General features: G+C 28.8%; 2 protein-coding genes across 5 annotated transcripts in view; both read right to left on the bottom strand.

The window, feature by feature from the left end:
• Nucleotides 1-497: 497 nt before the first annotated feature.
• LOC132922871 (protein tramtrack, beta isoform-like) lies at nucleotides 498-7,101 on the bottom strand. 2 transcript variants are annotated; one of them, XM_060986592.1, is made up of 5 exons: nucleotides 6,642-7,100; nucleotides 6,525-6,581; nucleotides 6,239-6,450; nucleotides 1,771-1,920; nucleotides 498-722 (listed from the first exon to the last, which is right to left on the bottom strand). In XM_060986592.1, the coding sequence occupies exons 1-5, from the start codon at nucleotides 6,796-6,798 to the stop codon at nucleotides 621-623; spliced, it is 678 nt and encodes a 225-aa protein (XP_060842575.1). In that variant the 5' UTR covers nucleotides 6,799-7,100; the 3' UTR covers nucleotides 498-620. The 2 variants fall into 2 exon arrangements, with proteins under 2 accessions (XP_060842575.1, XP_060842577.1); XM_060986594.1 differs by lacking the exon at nucleotides 6,525-6,581 and having other exon boundaries at nucleotides 6,642-7,101.
• A 1,467-nt stretch (nucleotides 7,102-8,568) lies between these two features.
• The window catches only part of LOC132920418 (diacylglycerol kinase eta-like), a 30,841-nt gene continuing 20,155 nt past the window's right edge, over nucleotides 8,569-19,254 (bottom strand). The window contains exons 1-25 of one of the 3 annotated variants that reach the window (XM_060982805.1): nucleotides 18,025-18,175; nucleotides 17,812-17,920; nucleotides 17,469-17,574; nucleotides 17,241-17,377; nucleotides 16,952-17,043; nucleotides 16,749-16,879; nucleotides 16,510-16,678; nucleotides 16,331-16,433; nucleotides 16,126-16,271; nucleotides 15,319-15,504; nucleotides 15,084-15,252; nucleotides 14,907-15,011; nucleotides 14,724-14,849; nucleotides 14,439-14,638; nucleotides 13,449-14,350; nucleotides 13,199-13,387; nucleotides 13,024-13,123; nucleotides 12,792-12,960; nucleotides 12,629-12,729; nucleotides 12,378-12,565; nucleotides 12,052-12,319; nucleotides 11,861-11,981; nucleotides 11,684-11,773; nucleotides 11,458-11,610; nucleotides 8,569-11,164 (exon numbers count right to left, since the gene is read on the bottom strand). In XM_060982805.1, the coding sequence (XP_060838788.1) occupies nucleotides 10,868-11,164; nucleotides 11,458-11,610; nucleotides 11,684-11,773; nucleotides 11,861-11,981; nucleotides 12,052-12,319; nucleotides 12,378-12,565; nucleotides 12,629-12,729; nucleotides 12,792-12,960; nucleotides 13,024-13,123; nucleotides 13,199-13,387; nucleotides 13,449-14,350; nucleotides 14,439-14,638; nucleotides 14,724-14,849; nucleotides 14,907-15,011; nucleotides 15,084-15,252; nucleotides 15,319-15,504; nucleotides 16,126-16,271; nucleotides 16,331-16,433; nucleotides 16,510-16,678; nucleotides 16,749-16,879; nucleotides 16,952-17,043; nucleotides 17,241-17,377; nucleotides 17,469-17,574; nucleotides 17,812-17,868 (4,305 nt within the window). In that variant the 5' untranslated portion in view covers nucleotides 17,869-17,920; nucleotides 18,025-18,175 and the 3' untranslated portion in view covers nucleotides 8,569-10,867. Of the gene's footprint in view, nucleotides 11,165-11,457; nucleotides 11,611-11,683; nucleotides 11,774-11,860; nucleotides 11,982-12,051; nucleotides 12,320-12,377; nucleotides 12,566-12,628; nucleotides 12,730-12,791; nucleotides 12,961-13,023; nucleotides 13,124-13,198; nucleotides 13,388-13,448; nucleotides 14,351-14,438; nucleotides 14,639-14,723; nucleotides 14,850-14,906; nucleotides 15,012-15,083; nucleotides 15,253-15,318; nucleotides 15,505-16,125; nucleotides 16,272-16,330; nucleotides 16,434-16,509; nucleotides 16,679-16,748; nucleotides 16,880-16,951; nucleotides 17,044-17,240; nucleotides 17,378-17,468; nucleotides 17,575-17,717; nucleotides 17,921-18,024; nucleotides 18,176-19,254 lie in introns of those variants that run through there. The other 2 variants (XM_060982806.1, XM_060982807.1) reach the window with 2 other exon arrangements.

Raw genomic sequence — 19,254 nt, 5'->3', positions numbered from 1 at the left:
ATTTAGTTAATATTATTACTTTTGCTTTAGATTTTTGTTTAACTATTGGTGTTATAATTTATACATTTTTTTTCAATAATTTCACTATTCATAATAGAATATGTTTCCTGAGCTTTTGAGCCACGTTTTTTATTTGCTTTTTTTTTTAAAAAAAAGTCCAATCTTATTATGTATATTTCGATGTAGCCTTGTTTTAGCATTTATTCTGAATTTAATTTAGATATCATTATAACTATGTAAAGAACAATAAATATTATCGTTCTAAAAATACTTCAATAGATATGCAACACGCAATTAAACAGTATAAGATATTTCATAAAAAAAAAAAAAATACTGCTATAGCAGTAGTGTGATACATGTAGGGACTTTAATCAACTTTTGAAATCACAGCTATAGTAATAATAAGTGCGTGTCAATAAATGTGTAAAGTACAGAAATTCATTTGATTCGATGTAATTTGCAATGAACCTAAAACCATATATATACAACAATTTAGATTACAAATTGATGAGCACACTGTGATTTAATATACAAATATAAAAACATAAAAAAAACATAGTATAATAAGATAGTAAACAATTTGTATAGCAATGCAATATAATATACACATCCTTGTAAAGTTAGTGGTCATCAGAGTCCGTGTCGTCAACATTGATATTAAAGATGTATTCCACCTGCTGACTAGCCGACGTAATGACAGTAGAAAGTCCACTCGAGCTTGTCTGATCGAATTAAAAAAATACATAAATATTATACAATATAGTTATAGAACGAAACGAAAATGTGTGACCCTAACTTATTAATACTTTATTTTGTAGTAATATCATTGGAAGATTTAATAACATGAAATAATTAGTTAAAGTCGTCGGCATATAATAATGAAATACACCTCGCGTGTTGGCAAACTAAATATTATCTATGAACAAGTTAAATGAATGGGCGTCAGTTGTTTCTGTCTAATAGTATTTGATTTTCGTTTTCATTAAATCTATTTCTATTTATCTGTTTAAAGTATAGCTGAAGAACCATTGAGAGTTATCCAGGGTCCACCGCGAGGAGACAGTTTTCATTTATTCATGAAAAATTATTTGATTTAATTTTCGGCTTAAAGTTCAAAAATTCGAATCTAAATTAAATTAAGTTTATTATGATTCAATTTGTGTATATAAATAGCCATATGTTTCTGTCAATTCTATACCTACATTAGGTATTTATTATTATGATGTACAATTGTTCCATATGCATAGTTTTTTTTAAAAAATGTCTTTCTTGAAATTATTTTATGTTTGTTTTCATCTATTGCATTAATTTTAACAATTAATTGTTTTTTTTTTTTTTTTATCAAAATACGTCTTACAGGTTTAACATAAATTACAGCTTTTGATTTAAATGTATTTCGTTGTGTATATATATATTATACATATATTGATGATAGATAGCAGTAAAAACACTGAAGACAGTCTAGGGATTCGCAAATTCCATCTCAACAATATAGGTAGAAATAGATTTGGCGGAAACGAAAATCCAACCTATTTCGATTTGGGGGAAATGATATGATCGCCCAATTAAAAATTATGCAATATGTGAACCTCAAGGGACACTGAATTACACGGAAAAATCTCTGAAATTCTTATGGAGAAATGTCTGTATTTAATATTTGATAATGAATGTATCGGGTTATGAAAACCTATACGATGTAGTATATATATTCTAACTAAACACACATAGATATTGTTATTAATAAAATATTAGAATGATATAGTTACGCACAGTAGTATTTATTTCATCATCTATGTTACGGTCCATTATAGTGCCAATGTCATCATCTGAGGCGTCAATTTTTTCATTATTCCAATAATAATCATATGGAATCGCTGGATCACAATTCCAAGCGATCACATTTTCCAAATATCCAGCATACTATACGATCAAATAAAGATAATCATTTTTAAAACAATATAATTTGAAGTCTCGTGCTTAAAATAAAATATATTTATGTGTGGTATGACTTAAGCAGAGTATCAGTACCAATTAAAAAAATTGACAAATGTACGCTATAATGTACACGTTAATAACAATAATTAATATGGAATATTTATAACAATATGGGATTTTCTTTATGCTATTTTCATGATTTCATTATAAAAGTCACACGTAATAGTGTATATAAATAAACAAATTCATATTCATTTCAAAATGTATACTGAAAAAAATGTCGTTTTTATGATTTAAAGTAGAATAAAAAGACTACTTACGTAGGCATACTTCGGCATAACCACGCTACTGCAGGCTATACTTATTTAATACTTATATAGTACTCTAGTATAGTTAGTATTATTTTTTATTATCGTATATTGGCTAAGACATTATAATATAAAACATGAAATATTTATTAAAATTTTATATTATAATTCATAATAATAAATGCTAATAAAAAAAAAAAAATAATACACTGGCTAAATAATGTTTGTTATTAATTTTCTTTTAACGAATACACGGAACTACTAATAAACTAATAAACCTATTAAACTGTTTATTTCTCATTATTGTTTTTATTTTTTTGATTTCGTTCAAAAAACATTTAAATAATATACATCAGTTTTTATTTTCATAAATAATATTTATGTTTTTTCGATTACTGTTCTTATTTGTAATTTTTAAAAGTTTCCGAAACTCGTTTTAACTTTCCTTGATTCCTTTTGTTGATGTAGAATTATTTTTTTTTATTCTAAATATAAATTATTAGGTGCATCGTTTTAGTTTCATAGATGCACAGATAAATAATTAATGCAATTTTAATTTAACAACGGCTCCTATTCTTCAAAACCAAGTACCGGAATAGTTTGATGTAGCTACCTCAATGTTACGTAGCAGTTCAACGGACACCGTAGAAAAATTATTGCGGTCCATGTGATGGTAAGTTTATTTTACTTTTATATAAGTCTTGGTAGGGTCGGATTGGCTCGATCAGTCATCAAGTAATGTCGATGAGCCGCTCACAATTTGGGGCCGTTCAAGTCACGAGGAGCTGCTGACCAAATATATACCTATTACCTAAGTGTTAAAAGACGAAGAAATGGAGACTAAAAATGTTGGACTTGCGCAGACCATAGTACACTACGGTTGTAAGTAATTGTCTAGGAAATTCAATGAGATTATAAAGGTATACATTTTATTATATTCTAATATTTATATATTAAGTATAGTTTTAGAATTAGAAAAGTGTTGAATTTAAATAATAGTAACCGGAAGAAGGGAATCCTTTTATGTAATGTAAACCCACTTACACAGCGATAGCACCTTACACACACAGTACTCTTAAATCTTATCCGGTTTCAGATGAGAAACGCATAAACAATTTTCCCCGGATTTAAATATAAAACCCGATAAATATAGTAATAGGTACCCAAAATTTTGGGCATACGTAAACTGCGCCCAAATTTAAGCTCTAGAAGTGTATCTGCGAGTATTTTGTTAATTATTTAATGGAATCAAAGCCTGACGAGTGACGACGAGAGAATTACACGATTTGCTGATTATTTGGTAGATGTATATATAAATGAAGAAGCTCAGTATCCACTTGAATTATGGGCTCAAGTATCAGCAGAGTCAACTTTAACCACCAAAGCATACGAGTTATAATATATATTTTTTGATTTTTGATTTTTGATTTTATTCTTTTCACTATTCATGTTATAATATGGTTTTAATGAACCAAGTATAAATAAGAAAAGTTATTATTTGTCCTAATATTGTACATTTTAAAATTATATATATTTTTTGATTTTTGATTTTTAATTTTATTCTTTTCACTATTCATGTTATAATATGGTTGTAATGAACCAAGTATAAATAAGAAAAGTTATTATTTGTCCTAATATTGTATATTTTAAAATTATATATATTTTATGATTTTTAATTTTATTCTATTAACTGTTTATGGCTGTATAGAGCTAAGTATAAATTTGAAATTTTAATTTTGTAAAATATAGCTCTTCATTTTTAATATTTTACCACGGCACAGTTTATATGTGTAATTTTGTGTTTACCTGTACCTTGGGCGTAGTTTACAATCGCCGAAAATTTGTTAACTCGTTTTCACTCCCCGAATACGATCTGATTAATAATTCCTCAATACATGTAGCCTCACTTATTTCTTTAGATGTTATGACATGCATTTAAATTCAACACTAGTAATCTGGAAATGTGCGAATGCCGTGCTACGACAAAATTAAGTATATAAATTTAAATCAATTATAATAACCCCTTAATCCTTATTAAATGTATAGTTCGATATTTATTTGTTTATGTATTACGTATATTGGTGTATTAGACGCTTTTTATACGCGAGAAATTTCAGTTACTAATCTGGCTATCTATTTATCAATTATTTTAGTCGATCGGCGTTCGCGCGTTCTCGCTTACGATGTGGATTAGGCCTACTGGGGACACCACAATAAAAAAAAAACGCGCCTCGTGTAATACCTCATAAAGTCATAAACAATAGGTATACGGACGATGTTATTGTATGTCGTTTAACAATAAAGGTGGTGAGGAAAATTACACAACACTGTTATTATTATCTATATTATGTATCTTCTAAATAATTTATACAAATAATCAATTAAAAAATTATTTATATGAAGAAACGAGAAATATTGACGTTTTATAAAGTATTACAATAAATTAATTTTGAAAAAAATATTCTTTTACTTGTTATAAAAAGACTCCGATAAGTAGTTATTATAGTAGTCCTTATTTTAGCAACAAAGACAAATAAATTTTGGTCAAATTTAATTTTGCCAGAAATATCTTACGTATATTTAATAATTAAAACATTGAATTAACATACCTTTATTTTATTTATTAATACTTATTATGTACTAATATTAATGTATTGTATTAATGGTTTTATTTTTATTTCATGTAAATGTATAACTTCATATTTTACTCATTTACTGAATCATTGGCTACGTATTTGTGTCTATATAATAAAATACAAATGTTTGCATGCATTTGTACACATTTGGATTGTATTAAACACAGGCTACAATTCCTCTAAAATCATTTCCTATTCAAAATTATCGGCAAAAAGTCTATTAATATAAGTAGGATTGTATTGAGGTTTGTTGGCGTCTCTGGCGAACCACTGCAGCGTTTGCGCCCACCCCCATCAATAGGAAATTTTTAATTGTATAGGTACAGTTATGCTATAAATACATAATATATGCCTACCTATTCTACAAGAATATTATCATACATATACGTATAATATATAGATATTAAGGCATTATTCCATACATAACGAATTGTCAATATTTCAAATTTTGTGCTTCAACAGCCTTTACCTAGATAATTTTTATGCAATAAAAATAGAGCGAGATTCTACTGTATAAGTTGTTAAATTAAATATACATTTTTCAAATATGACGTGAAAAAATTATTGCACAACTAGTATTGAAATTTGAGACCCTCTTAGAATTGCGCCCCTGGCCCACGCACTCTTGCCCTGCTCTGAATACGGGGCAGTGCAAAAAACAACGTATCTTTGATTTGTTTAAATGTATTATGATCAAGAACACGTTTTATGACGAGGTACCTTCGAAATGTACTTCTATTATTACTACTTATATAAAAGAGCGATATTAATAATATACAGGTAATTGCATTAAATATATATATGTATAATCTATCAGCGTTCCCTGCTTCATCTAATGATTTAATTCATGTCACGTACTTCGTCATATAAACTACGTAGTTTATAAGTCTATCACTATCGGGCTCGAACCCTTTAGCGTTTAACGCACGCCCTGAGCAGGCAAAATCTATAATGACGTGCGAGAAATGTATATATAGTGGACGCGCACAATTGACTATTCGCGATTCTGAGTGGAATTACACAAGTTATAGGTATTGGAAATTATTTCATTATTATTTTGTACACCTGCACCTACTAAGATTTGTATAACCCTCCCTCCCCCCTCGCACCGAAAATGTTTTCTAAGTAATAAGTATTGCATTGAACGTAGGTTACTTTCAATATTTAAGGTTGTATTTTATCGGGTGAATACCTACGAACGAATTTTTGTAATTTGTCGATTAATTTCGGCTCTAACGAGTGGAGGAAAGCGCGATAACTGGCGATGTTATTCAAATTTTTTCTAAAATATCATACCAGTCTTTGTGAAGACTCGACCTCGATAAACCATATACAAACAATAGAGACAACCATACGTACCTTTTTCCAATCGATTTTTTTTTTATTATTTTCAGCGTGAGTCGCACATTGCTGGGTTGGTGGTAGCGTGTTTGACCTATCCAAGGTGGCGGAGGTAGCAGGTGGCCTGTAGGCATTGGACCGGGTAGCGGTGACTATCGGGTGTGGGGTGGCTGAATTAGCGTTCTGTGGTGTAGTAGGGGGAGCCCATCTTATAACTGAAACGTGATAATCTAACACACAGTGTAATTATTAAGAAACTGCCGTTATTATGTATTATCATTTGTAAGGAAAAAACATTATTTACGCGTTGCACCGCTTATTCGTACGGCGTTGTTGAATTCAGGAGTATTTTTAGCGATCACTATTTCAGGAATAATCGAATTAGTAGCTCAGAGTTAAAGCGAATATTTTATGTACTTACTATGAACGTTTTGAACGTGGGAACTGAGTTTATCTTTCCGGGAGAGTACCTTGAAGCAAATCCCACACGAATTCACTGATCCGTCGTGGGCTTTTGCGTGCCTGTTCAGTTCATGCTTATGAACGTAAACTTTTTTACATATCACACAGCTAAACATTTTTGGAAATTTATCACTTCTAGAATTTTTAATTAAGGTAATCGCGGTAATACGGCGGATCGTTGGATGTAATGGAGTCCTGGTGACCGTCTGATCTGAAAATATATGCGACAGTGACGAGTGCCCTATATTTGTAGTGCTGTAGAAATATTCGACCACCGGGACTAAACAGCGCTAAGATAATATGCCTTTTTTTGTTCAATGTACATTTACAACAGGAACACCGTAGAGTTGTCTAATATTGTATAATATGATGTTATTGTATATGTTAAACATATGCTATACTGCAGTAATCTTCGATATATTGCCATCGTCAGCACGACACCAACTATACCACACATCTGTGACGACTCCGATAAATAATTCGACAGATATATAACCATATATTGCAGTTGGTAGATGCTGATGGACCATCAAACAGGCTTGGAATGTTTATACCAGTGGTTTTCAAACTTTTTTTATACACGGCACACCGTAAACTTCAAAAAATTTTCACGGCACACTGACCTTTTTTTTAGATGAACAAAATTGTTTATAATTATATATACATTTAATAAGAAATATGTGATTGATGGGCTAACAAATATTTTTAATTCTTGGACGAATAGTTGACACATACCCGCATTTTCTTATATCACAATTCAGTGCAATCGATAATTTATGGAAAAACCGCGGCACACTTAGTGCATACTCGCGGCACACCAGTGTGCCGCGGCACCCAGTTTGAAAACCACTGGTTTATACGTACGTCAATTGCTACAACGTATTATTTACGTTTTAAATATACAGAACTAGCTTATAAAAATTATAAAAATTGTATATTGAAGATGTCGCTTCATTATACCTATCAATCGGTACTTTTGAAATAGAACACTTCTATAATCCTATGTTGCGTGTGTGTTAGACAAAGAAAGAAAACCACCGCTTTCAATTGTTATTATAATTGAGCCTGATTTTCAAAATGTTATATATTTTTTCAATTATTTCATTATTCAAAATAGAATAATATGATGTTTGTTGTCTGAGCCCTTGAGCCACGTTTTTTATTTATACGAATTTTTTGTGTTTTTTTTAAGGCCAATATTCGTATATATTTCTACGTACCTATCTTGTTTTCAATTTTTTTTATCAAAATTTTTTTTTTTCATTGAATACATTTAAAGAATTTTGTTGAAAAAAAAGCAGGACTACATAGAAATATATACAAATATTGGCCTTAAAAGAAAAATATTCCCATTTTTTGCTAAAAATATTAATTGTTTAGCTTTAGCATATTCTTCAGACAGCACGGACCGATTGTTAGTATTTAGTAATAACATTCCCTCCATAGCTAAACAACCATTTATATGGTACGCCGTACACTAGTAGGTACCTTGGATGCATAGATATCTTTTTTGCTTTCTGAAATAAGTTTGGATACTCCGAATTGAATATTTTCCACTAGTTTAGAAGATATGTACCCAAATCCACCTTAGGCATTTGGTTGTATTTTTCAACCTCAGCTTAAAAAAAACCGTACATTCGGTATATATTGTATACCGTATATTCAGTAAATACTGATTAAACGGTTAATGCTGAAAGACCGGTATACCGGTAAGTGTAAGCAGTAAGCACCCAGTATTCATAAATACCGGAGTCTCACACCGAAAATATCGCTAACTTTAGATTCAATATAATTTACAATGAACCCAAAACCATATATTATGTACAACAATTTAGATTGTAGATTGATCAGCACAAATAGGGTTTAATTGATAGTAAAAAAACACATTCTATACTATTATTAATATGATTATTATTATTAAATATTTATAAACACAAAGGTAAAAATAGTATACAATAAATAAAATCCATTTGCTTTCTTTGAATAAGCGTCAAAGAAATCAAAAGGCAATATTATAATAAATTATGATGTAATATTATGTGTATTAAGTACGTCTATTCTACACAATATAGATTTTGTTTAGATAAAAATTAAATAAATATTTGTTTTTAGAATAAAATAGTAGGAACTTACTAAACTATTGCTTAATAAATTATTGCTAAGACATTATATTCTACCATAATAATAAGTAATAACAATTACACAAGATTTTAACAGTACCCATTAACCATTTACAGGTAAAACGGACACAGGTAGAATATTTATTAGTCACTCGTTTAAACCCTGTGAGACATAGTCAATGTTCAACAACAGATTGTATTATACTAATTTTAATTAATTTAACTAATTGTGACTTTTTTTAGTCTTGTAATTTTTTTTGATTTAGAAATAATATCTAAATGAAACGAAACACTGTAATTAGCACCAAAAATTAGTTATTACTTAGTGTATACAGATGATTTCATAGTACATTTTAACAATCACAAGTAATAGTTAAACAAATAAATAATTAAAAAGTTCATTGAAACACATTGATGGCCTTAATTATTAATTATTATATCACTAATCAGTACACAATATTAAACAATTCAAATTCATTATAATTTGGTTGACCATTGATTTTTCTTGTATAAATATTTTCTTTAAAATTATCATATTATTGAATCAATAAAAAACTAAATAATTGATTAATCAAATTTTTTTGAATATTATGTCTATAAGTTAGTCAACATAGTTCAATCTGTTTATACATAAAATTCCAGAAAAATCATATTCGTATATCAATATTAGTGTAATATATACACTGAGAATTATAAAGGTAATAACTAATAATCTATCATTTATTTAAAAATTACAATTAATATAAAAAGAAATTTGCCTAAAATCAATAGTCATCAAATATTATGTATTTTGAATGATGAATAGTTTTCATCTTAGTTTGACCGTATCACAATATGAATCACTTCATAATTAAACAATAAAATGAATAATATTATGTACACAGTTAAAATTTTGAAAAACATGTGCGTAACAAAAATATAGATAAATATACTAATGAGTAATGAGTGTATTTATTATTATTTTTTATATCTATGAGTTATACATTAAGATTGAATAAATTGATAAATTGCACGTTATATTTTTAAAAACTTTTTTCATTTAGAAATGCATAATGTTTGAATTATACAGACATTATTAAAAATTAAATTAAAAAATGAAAATGTTAATAAATAGTTATTTGGCACTTAAGTTACTAGATGATAGGGATAATAGACAAGTTAAATAGAGCAAGTAGAATAAGTCTTTGTCATTCCTGTTTTAAATGTAATATAATTTACCCGTTAACATAAAACTAATAATGTCCATCATTAACATATTGATGGACACTTACTGATTATACACATATTATGGCAGGTAGAGATCCAGGATTTAAATTTGGAGTATGCGTGTAAATAATAGTATTTTTAAGAATGGAGTAAATTTGTATTATGCTATAGAATGCTAATTAACTAGTAGTAATGTAGCTTGATATCAAAACAAATCACTACGCTCAGCAAATAACAGAACATATTTTTACAAATGTAAGTGCACGCCTTTATATCCCACAAATGATATCACTGAATTTTTATACTCAATAATTTATTAAAAACTAATGTAATATAAAATTGAAAATTGTGTTAAAATGTTAAAAGAATGTATTTCATTACTTATTTTATGATTATGGATTTTGGAGACTATAGCTCCATGTATCCATTATTGTATTCATGCCTAATACCAATACAGAATAACAAATGTTAATCTATAACATGTATTCATAAAAAAATTGAAATAAATCAAGATATTATGCATGAACAGAATTGTATAATAATGTTGTATACCTATTGGATATGCACTATTATATAAGTTATAACTTAGGAACATCAATTATATAGTTTTGTTCTTGATTACTATTCTAATTCATAATTTGTGTTTAGGCTAACAAATAACAAATTAGCTTCATTAAGCTTAAAAAATAAGATTTGAGACATTGAAAACTACCTTTCACTGTGTGATGAGAAATTATTTTAATAGAACATAAATAATATATTCCGTAAAAAAACTTAAAATCTTCTGTAAAAAATATATATATACATTTATATAATGTATATTATAGCCAAAATATAGAATACTTCACCTTAATTAGTTTTAATGATCTTCGTTGATTGTGCCTAATTCTTTGACAGCCATAAGTATGCGTTTTAGGTGCCCTACTTTGGTCATTCCAATTTCTTTTAGGTCACGTCGTGATAAGTTCAATAATTCTTTGCCTCGAATATCATTGTTGGCGAATACTTCTGTGTATTCTCCCAACTGGACTGATTCAAGCCAAATTCCCACCTCCACTATGCTCCAGTTAGATATATCTTGACTGAGTGGTTTTGATGATACTATATTAGTTTTCCATAACTTTTGCCAAAACTGTCCTTTACGGCACAACTTGTCCTACAAAAGAGTACAAGTAATATAAATTAAAAATCAATGATAAAATAATTATGATAGAATATTGTGAAATGCTATAAAAAAATGTACAAAAATTACAACAAAGGAGAAATTTCTCTTTTGGTACTGATACAATATAATACAATTGACTGACAACTATTTTCACAAAAGCACAAAAGTATAAATGTACTGATTAATTTATGTTATCACTTATCAGTCGTAACTCATAAGACATAAAGCAAGTTAGTATGCATTTGTTAACTAAGTATCTAATTATAAAAAAATAAATAGATTACCGATTCATAAGTATTGTTCAGGAAATAAACATAACATGATGACGAATCATAATCTCCTTCAGAGTCTTTAGATGATATTAGACATTTTTTAAATTCAATTTCAAGTCTACTAAATGCCAATGACAGTTTAACTACAAATTTTCCATCAAAAACCTTAAAAACATAAAAAAAAAAAATAATGATATAATATTTCATATTTGTAGAAAAACTAATTTTGTTTACTAACATTTCCCGCATTTCTAATCATAGTTAGTGTCTCTTCATGTAAACGTTTTGTACTTAATACAATATCAGTTGCTACTGATCGTGATTCCTTCTAAATCCAAATAAAAAACCAATTTATGAATAAAATATAGTGATATAAAAGACAAATCGAGTAAATACTAAAACCATTATAACTTACTTCCTTAGTTTCATGTTCAATGATACTGATTTTTTTAACATTATCATTAGTAGTATCAGTTAATTTTTTTGCATCATCTCCTTTGAATAATTTTTGTTTTAGTAAAATTTCTCTGATCAGTCTAAAAATAAAAATCATAATAATTTTAGTTGTTTTTAAATGCTGTCATGAATATCAAATTTATTTATTACTCAATTAAGTTCTTTGTGGCTTCAAGAAATTCCTTTAGAATAGTCCATTCATCTTGGCTTAAAGGAGTAAATCTACATAGCGATTGACTATGTGTGCGTTTACTCTGATGTTTAATTTGTTTTTGTTTTTCTTCCCATGATTTTAGTGACAGTTCAAGTGCCTTATTTCTGCATAACATTTTCATTCTGTTCTTGTGAATTATACGAATCATTCCAGGAGGCTGTACCCACGCCTCACCGTCTACTTGTATAGGTACCCCTTCATCACCTGAGTTAATAGTTAAATATATAACTTTATGTATCCAAACAAAATAAACTAGGCATACCCATAATATTTATTTGCACAGTAGTACACTGGGCAATGCGATGATGTTGTAAGTTTATTAAGCGCGATGCAGCCATTTGGATAGTTCCAAACACAGCAACTACTTCTAATATCCTATCATCAATACTAGGAGCTAAAAAGACTCTGTCTTCTTTAGTACCGCCCCAAAAATTAGTACCGCCCATGAAACTAAACATTAAACATCAATTAATTGATTTGGATCTTAGTAATTATAATTATTTGAAACATTACCTTGGAATATTAAGTATTACAATTCCTTGCAATGACGGAAGTGGAATTCTTTGTCCATCGCATTCTAATTGTACTCTTTGATCCAAATTTTTATAGGTTTTCTAATCAAAAACCATAATAGTTAAAATTAAAATATTTTTTTAAATAAAAAAAAACAACTTACCTGTAACCACTGTTTGCTTCCCAATACCCCGTACCACATGTAGTTTCGTGTCCGTGACCTACATTTTTCTGGATGTTCTTCTCTTTTATGATGAAAATCTAATGAGATCTTAGCATCTATGCCAATACCAAAGTAATTATTCATAATGCATTTTTCAAAAAATCCTTCTCTGAAATAAAAATAAAATTGTTATTGTTTTGTTTCTAACTTTATAATTATAATTCTTATTTACAGCAATGTCTCATCGGGGTCCATCAAAGGCACAGCAGGAGCACATAAAGCATCAGCATTAGCCAATAACACTTGACTTATCAAACTTGATTCTGTTACATCTATTTAAAGTATAATGATAAATAATATCGGTTATCATATAAAACTAAAGGATTTTAAAATTATTTTTTTCTTACTAGGCCAAGTAGGTAAAGTAACCAATGGATTAATAATCGGTAAATGTTTATTACGTTTAAGTGATGTATAATTTTGTACTGAGCATGGTGTAGGAGAAGGATTTCGATTATTTAATGCTGAACTACTTGAAATTCTATGTGAAGATCGCAAAGGTGAAGCATTTAACATGACAGGTGATGCTGCAGAAACTAAAAAATAAAAACAGTTATTAGATTTATACTTTTAGTGTTATCAAATATTTACACATACGTCTTCGGCAACTATCAAAACTATTTCTTCTACAGTCCAGATGTGACTCTTCTACATCACACAATTTATTGGGAGAGAAATGTTGGGGAGAAGGAGGATTGATGACCACAGCTGGACCAGTCATTGTTTGACTCCTTTTTAATCCTTTGAAACTATGCAATTCATCATCATCATCATCATCAGCATCAAAAACATCACTTGTTGGTTTAGGATCTTGAAGTAGGTATGAATTATCACCATTTGTACTTAAATTACCATTAGAACCTTGAATTCTGACATTAATTTCATTTGGTACTTCTAAACCCATGTTTACAGTACATTTTTCTGATTCCTTGATTACATTTTTAAATCCTAATTCAATTTCAGCTTCCATGTCACTATATGTTTTATTAAGATGGCGGCATTTAATTGATCTTCGTGCTATGTCATTTCCCTCAATAAAATGTGCAATACTACACTTTTTAGAACTATTTTCTACGATTAAGAGTTCTTTGCGAAAGTCTTCACTTTCTTCATCTTCTGGGGATGAAGATATTAAATTGGATACATCTACATCAGATTCCATACACTCATTTACACCAAAATTCAATTTTGGTTGATGACGTGAAAATGTTCCTCGACATGCTTGACGAAAACTGTAGCGAGACGAAGAAGCTTGGCACTTGTTGTCACACATTTTATAGCTATCCGGTATCTCATCTGATGCTTCAGACGAATCAATATGACAAATATTTCCTAAAGATTCTTCTTCGCTTATTTTAAATGCAGGATATGTTTTTAGTGGTTCACTAATTTGATCTTTGCATTCATTTTTTAATTTATCAGTTTCATATATTTGACAATAGCTATTCAAATCATCATACTGTGAAGTTTGATATGTACTCGTATCTTCTTCAGACATCCTATTTATATATTATCATATTTATTATTATTTATTTGATAGCAATAAATGTTTAAAATATATTAAAGAAAAAAATTAATTTAACATACGTAGCGTTTTGATCATCCAGAACTATTTCCTGGCGACAATCAGAAAATTCCACAGGTGCAGGTAATGATTCAATATTTAATTCTGTTGAACACGATGATTCTCTTCTTAACATCGGTAAAGGAGAAATAGATATAGGATTGACAATAGATGTAGGAGTTAGCTGTTGAAGGTTTAGATTATTATCGATGCTTGGTGACAGCTAAACAATAAAATAATAATTTAACTTAATATAAACACATTATGCTTCGTGAATATCTTATAACAGTTATAAACCTATAACATACTAGTTGTAGCGTGGGAAGTGGAGTTGAAATAGTAGAAGGAAAAGTTGTCTTGCCAGAATGTTCAATTAATTTTGTAACTGATTTTTTAAGGCTATTAGCTCTTTCAAGTAATTCCTTTTTATACATCTATAAAAAATATTTAAAAGTTAAAATTTTTTTTATATAAATAATTAAGTTTCATACTTTTTTGATGGCTTTACTTTCAGTATCTTTTTCATTGTTATTTGTTGTTTTATCAATGTTAATGTGCATGTTTTCTTCATTTAAATCATTATTATGCACTGTTTCCTAAATAAAAATAAAAATAAAAAGTTAAATATAAATCCTGTAATGGAAAAAAATAAAGACTAAATATCTTACAATTTTGGTCTGATATGTTATTTTGAACTCTTCTTTTTGAAGAAGTTTTAAAAATTTGTCTAATTTATATTTTAAGTCTTGGCGCATATCATTGAATTCAGTATTGCCGATAACATTGCTAATTTCTGATATGCATACAATAAAATCTTTGATAGTACCACACAACTCTCTGAAAATACATAATAAGATTAAAACTAATTAAAATAATTAAATTATTAACACAAAATATACTAACTTGGCTGTGTTAACAATTGTTTCATGTTCATGAGTTTGCAAAATAATGTTCAAATTACTCATAATATAATTGTAGTAGGTGGATATGGCTGATTCTAAACTAATACCCTCTTGTACCCCAGAATTCATTGTGAGTTTCGTGCCACTACCTATGTCAATGCTACGTTCATATACCATTATACTCCATCTAAAATGTGCATACAAAGTGTTGAATAAAACCACGTATGATACCTATAGCTTGTCTTACGAAAGAAAGGTACTGCGTACCCCTCTCCCTTCCACATTTAGCCTGGCACCAGTTTGTTGCTCAGTCTAGAAGCGCGAAACGATATCTTTCTTTCGTGCGACAGACCATGCGACTCATTAGTCATAACTAGAGCACAGGTTTTTAGGCAATTGTTTATTGTTTCTATTTTTATATTTTTATCAATAAAATTTTCAACTTTCAAGTGTCATAATTTTTTTCCATAATTCTTCATATTTGATGGTTATTGTATATTTTGGCAGCATTTAATATTTATTGCTTATTGAAGTGAAAATAAATTATACACAGTTTTAAAAATGTAATAAGTAAGATAATATATTATGGACTGGAAAATTCTAATAATATTAAGCTGTCAAATTTATTTTAAACCATTCTTATGTATAACAAATTCATAGTTACTAAATAAACAGGTTTTTTTTGCCATTACTGATTTTTAAAATTGTTTTGCATATTTTCATGGTTTTTATTACAAATTATATAGAATTTAGAGTACTTTTAAGTGCATACAAATGTGCAGTCTAGTCATCACCTATAAACCATTACCTGTCAAGGATCTTGGTACTGGCTCGTTCATATTTATCCATTATCTGTGGTAAATGGGCATCATCATCACATGATGCGCCCCAACCCAATACTCTTGCTAAATCATTACCAGTTCCCAAAGGTAGTACACCAACATGACACTGCACCTGATAAACAAACACATTTTGATTATAAAATAATTATTTGATAAATGTATAAATGTTACCTGCATATTAAGCCTATCAATTTCAGACAGAACCCAACCAACAGAACCATCACCACTACAAACTAACACTCTGAACGGATTGAAATGTCTAAATAATCTTAACCTAAATAATAAATAATATATTTTTTTCAAAGATATTTTATTTTATTTAATAAATAAAAATGGTAAGATTCTATTACCCGGGTCCAGGGCCGTTACCAATGAGATCAAATACTTGTGCTGGATTTAATATTTGCTTGAATCTTCTGAGAAATTTTATACCTTGATTGTCACCAGACTTAGAATTGACAAATACCAATAATGGGGAACATCCATGGGGTTGGATTGCTTCTAAAGAATCGTCACTAGCTATGATCATAAAATATTGTAGTATATAAATATTTTTTTATAGTAAATGAATTTATAATTAGTATCTTACCAACAGAATGTATAGCCGTGGGTGGCACAACACTTAATCTATTGGATCCTAATGGACATTTAATTGTATGTTTAGGGCGACATGCAGTATGTACTGTTGCTCGGCACCATAAACATCTCCAGTCTTGGAGCCTGATTTCAATTGCATAAAAATAGAGTTGACATTTTTATCTTAGCTATTACACAATAAATAATGTCATGTACCTCAAAACTGATCCACATGTTTTATCACAGACTGCACATTTAGAAGAAACAGGTAAATTTCCTTCCATCCATTGGTGTATCATTAAAATATTCTAAAATATATAGATATATAATTAATAACAGTAAAATATATTTAAAATATTTAATAAATTGTTCTTGAGTAAGTAAGTTAAAATATATTTGGCATTAAGATATTGTGCTATAAAAAAATTTAGAAAAGTAAGTAAGCAAGTTACTATAGTATATCAATATTGAATAATTACATAAAAATAAAACAAATTATTATTACCCCTTGCTTATCTTCAATTATGTCTTTTCCAACACTAGCCAATGTAGTCCACTTGCAGTTGCTGATCGCCTTGTCCACGCATCTTTTATGTACTTTACACTTACACACCTCACAACTATATCCATGAGATGTAACACCTAAATATTTAAAAAAAAAAATATTAATTAATGCATTCTCCTAAGAATAGAGGCAATGAATAATAATTTGATATTTTGTTATTTATATTACCTGAGAGTTGCTCTCGGCAGATATTACAATATGTTGGACGTGCATGAGACGTAGTATGCCACGAGTGATTTCCAGACAGAAAATCATTTAAATCCACACCGATCGGCTTGACATAAAAATAAAGCAAAGCAAATTAAAATCAAAACCCAAATATATTTTATTAGTTTCATTAATAGTTTACATAACATTAGTTATTTCTATAGTTAAACTTTCATAAAAAAAATATTACGGTATTAAAAAACTACGTACAATGCAACTTATTTCCATGATAAACTACTATGTAACTCTCTAGTTAAAAAGTGTCACTGATGCGTGCAAGACTTTAGTTGATGAAAAAGATTACTTGATTTAAAATATCTCTGCTGGCTGTAACTTTTAACGCTGCCATCCAGTCTTCCATGACGTACAATAGGCACAGCTATTCAAATTCACCAAGCTTTGAGCTTGGTCACCTAAACAAGTGAAAACAAAAACCGCATTAGTCCGAATCATTTTCATTGCACTTGTTTCGTCGCCAACAAGTCTTTCCGTCCGATTGAACAGACACGCAACTAACCGAGGTACCGACCATCCCAACGACGAGTGCTCATGTTTTCGTTCGACCGGTGTCGGGAAAACGGCATTACGACTCATTATACACCGAAAAATCTCCGTTAAAAATAAAAATATAATTAAAAAAAAAAAAAAAAAAAAAGTCAACAGCAACACCTAACTATAATTTAGAAGACTTCGATAACGCTATCATCGTTTCGCGATGCTATCATTTTACAAATTTTTTCCATTATCAGACCTGATAATCACTATCACGATTATACCACTGAATGGATAAAATTACACGGGCAATACTATCAATGGGCCAGAGGTATTCAAACTGTGCGTCGCGGTTCCTAAGGGCGTCGAGGGATTTGGAAAATGGGAGCCGCGTCAAAGAACCGGAAACTAAAAAAGATTTAAAAAAAATATCGGCAAAAAGTTAACGTTTAGAAGATGAGAACAACTAGGTATTTCTAAGCTATATAGAACTAAGATTTAAACATATTATTATGAAACATATAGGTACACAAGCTCATCAATCGACTATCTCAATAAATTTTAGTTTATTTTTTTTTATTAATTTGTATTTATGAAGCATAAAATATTTCATTTCATTTTTTCTATATTATCTATTTATTTTTTAAATTGTGATAAATAAATAAATATTAATACGACATTATCACAATTTAAATACATAATTTACCCAACCATTATAACCATTGTTTTTTCGTCATTACTAATTTGGGAGCCGTAAAAATATTGTGAAGACACAAAGGAGGATGAAAAAGTTTGAATACTTCTGCTATAGGTAATAGATTAAAATTAATTTAAATATTTTGAAAACGTTATTGCGTACAGTCAAGTATAATAATATACTTAAAAACTTCCACCAAATTACGAGGAACTTTGAATTAATTTTTTAAACATAATTATTAAAACAGTCTAAATACCGGATGTCCCGTGAGGATTTACCCATTGCGATATCTCCTGAAATAAGTGAAATAATAGAGATATCATAATTTTGATTTTTTAATAAGATTCACAGGAACAAAAACTACAAATATTTCATGTTTTAATTTATTTTAATGTTTTGGTAAAAAAGTTAAAAAATATATTTTTTTTATTTAATTTTTTTCAAAAAAATTGAAGATAACTATTTTGTAGAGTTTATTTTTCTGAAAATATTGACGTTTTAACATTTTAATTTCATTAATCTCCTGATTTTTAATATTTTTTCTAGTTTCGAGAAAAA

Source organism: Rhopalosiphum padi, chromosome 2 (assembly GCF_020882245.1).
Source record: "Rhopalosiphum padi isolate XX-2018 chromosome 2, ASM2088224v1, whole genome shotgun sequence".
Taxonomy (NCBI): Eukaryota; Metazoa; Arthropoda; class Insecta; order Hemiptera; family Aphididae; genus Rhopalosiphum; species Rhopalosiphum padi.
The sequence above is the reverse complement of the archived record's forward strand: the minus strand, read 5'-3'. Positions and strand labels throughout refer to the sequence as shown.

Bases quoted from the DNA above. Each gene is read 5' to 3' on its own strand.
- LOC132922871 (XM_060986592.1), bottom strand. From the start codon at position 6,798: ATGTTTAGCTGTGTGATATGTAAAAAAGTTTACGTTCATAAGCATGAA. The intron at 6,582-6,641 runs GTAAGTACATAA...TTCCTGAAATAG, and splicing joins CCACGTTCAAAACGTTCATA to TGATCGCTAAAAATACTCCT. The intron at 6,451-6,524 runs GTAAATAATGTT...ACTGTGTGTTAG, and splicing joins ACGAATAAGCGGTGCAACGC to ATTATCACGTTTCAGTTATA.